Source organism: Crinia signifera, chromosome 4, assembly GCF_055691185.1.
Source record: "Crinia signifera chromosome 4, ASM5569118v1, whole genome shotgun sequence".
NCBI classification, from domain to species: Eukaryota; Metazoa; Chordata; class Amphibia; order Anura; family Myobatrachidae; genus Crinia; species Crinia signifera.
In genome coordinates this window covers 212754911-212756987 of record NC_139220.1, presented here as the reverse complement: position 1 = coordinate 212756987, position 2077 = coordinate 212754911, and the positions used below count along the sequence as shown (strand labels likewise).

Below are 2077 nucleotides of genomic sequence, written 5' to 3'. Positions count from 1 at the left end.
AATATGCAACCCTATCATGAAGCTAGGAGAGGAGGAAGAAGGCGAAGTGGCCGATCTCTAGAAAATGGTGGAGGGCTGTGTACCCGGGCGCATGACACAAGTATAGGAGGGCAAGGCAGAGAACTTGCCTGAAAATTTTGTAGCTTCACCAGGGTGGTTGAAGCTAAGGAGGCAGGAGTGTGGCAAAGACAGCATCTCTCCACATGAGAGTAATGTGGAGGATCCATACCAGGTTTTGGAAGTGCAAATGGTCTTGTACAAATCAAAGACTTAATTGACACAATACATATAAAGGGATATACACTAACAAACTTTCAAACAGCTGCTCTTGCAGAAAAAAAACATATATTTCATGTTATAAATGTATGCACTGGCCAGGTTTTGAGCTGAAAGCAGCTCAAACGGTGAAACTTAGCTGCTTTCAATTCAAAATTGCGCAGTGTGTATGGGCCTTTACTGGTGTGGGATCATCTTTTGGAATAAAAAAACGTGTTACTATTAATAGCTAGTGATATGCTCAAATCCACACTAGAGATATTCCCAAGCATCAACAAGCTGGGATCAGTATGCGATGTAGGAAATCAAAAAGTTTCTATTTAGAATTGGTACAGTGTCAGGTCGACCATGGAATGTGGACATACTAATAATGCAATTTAAAGCATTTTAACAGTGTTGTCCGACCAAACATGTCCATGTTGTTTATTATAGATGATTCAGCCATCATTACCAGAGTTATGGATTGGAAATCACTCAACGACATCAACATTCCTTCTGCTGGGACTCACCAATGACCCAGATCTCCAACTTGTGCTTTTTTATTTGTTCCTTATAATGTACTTGCTAACATTAATTGGTAATATTGGCATTTACTTAATCATCAACCTTTCTTCCAGCCTCCAAACACCCATGTACATTTTCCTGAGCTACTTGTCTTTCATTGACATTTGTTATTCTTCTTCAGTTGTTCCTAACACTATGGTTCATCTCCTTAGACAGAATGGATATATAACAAGCTTTGGTTGTGCAATTCAACTGTTTATGTTCTCATCCTTTGGTTCTACAGAATGTCTTCTCTTTGGGGTGATGGCATATGACCGCTATGTGGCCATATGTCATCCCCTGCGTTATGGAGCCATCATGACAATACAAATGTGCAATCTACTATTTGCTGCTTCATACTTTACTGCCTTGGTTCAAGCTGCCGTTCAAACTGGTTTCACATTCAGCTTAACTTTTTGTGGTTCAAATACCATTAATCATTTTATCTGTGATGTTCTTCCACTTATAAGACTCTCATGCTCAGATACATTTATAAATGAGATACTCATTTCCATGTGTGCAGCTATAATAGGAGGAGGCTCACTCGTTATTATCTTAGTATCTTACATTTGTATTGCAGTCACTGTTGTAAAAATACCTTCATCTCAAGGCAAGAAAAGAGCCTTTTCTACATGTGCCTCCCACCTGTTTTGTGTCACTTTATTTTATGGCACCGTTCTGTTCAATTACCTTCATCCATATGGTATTTCCTTAACGCATCAAGAAATTGTAGCATCTGTCTTTTACACGGTGGTTATTCCAATGCTGAATCCGCTTATCTACAGTTTAAGGAACACAGAAATAAGACATATCATGCATGAGTACTTTACTCAAAGAATCACCATACATTTATGGTTTTTTTATATCTAGAATCAGACAGTGTGAATTTTATATGAATTTTGGTCTATAGGAAAAAGTTTTACTCGTATTTCCAGAAAGCTGTATTCCAAAAAAACAGGGCAGTTTGAAAAACACAAACATCATTCTTACATATACTGATTCCATTAAATCGAAGTAGTCAGCAGTAAGTTACCACAGTTTACAATTCTAAAGCTGGCCATACGCTTACACGATTTGGGTCCTTTCCACCTGATCTGACAGATCGGGCTGGTGAAAAGCTCCCAAATCGTTTGTGCCTAACCTCCGCTTCCGATCCAATGTGCAGTCAAATGCGTATCAGATCCAGAGATCACAAGTGCTGCACGTAAGATTTGGCGGACTGAGTGGCAGCACTTACTAGGGGTCGCATAAGATACAA

The 2077-nt window shown here is 39.1% G+C and overlaps 1 protein-coding gene across 1 annotated transcript; it reads left to right on the top strand.

Moving 5' to 3' along the window:
* Nucleotides 1-708: 708 nt before the first annotated feature.
* Nucleotides 709-1689, top strand: LOC146073020 (olfactory receptor 5AP2-like). The gene has a single exon (XM_083180195.1). The coding sequence runs from the start codon at nt 709-711 to the stop codon at nt 1687-1689; it is 981 nt and encodes a 326-aa protein (XP_083036321.1).
* The last annotated feature ends 388 nt before the right edge of the window (nt 1690-2077 follow it).

Coding starts and splice junctions, on each gene's coding strand:
- LOC146073020 (XM_083180195.1), top strand. CDS start 709: ATGATTCAGCCATCATTACCAGAGTTATGGATTGGAAATCACTCAACG.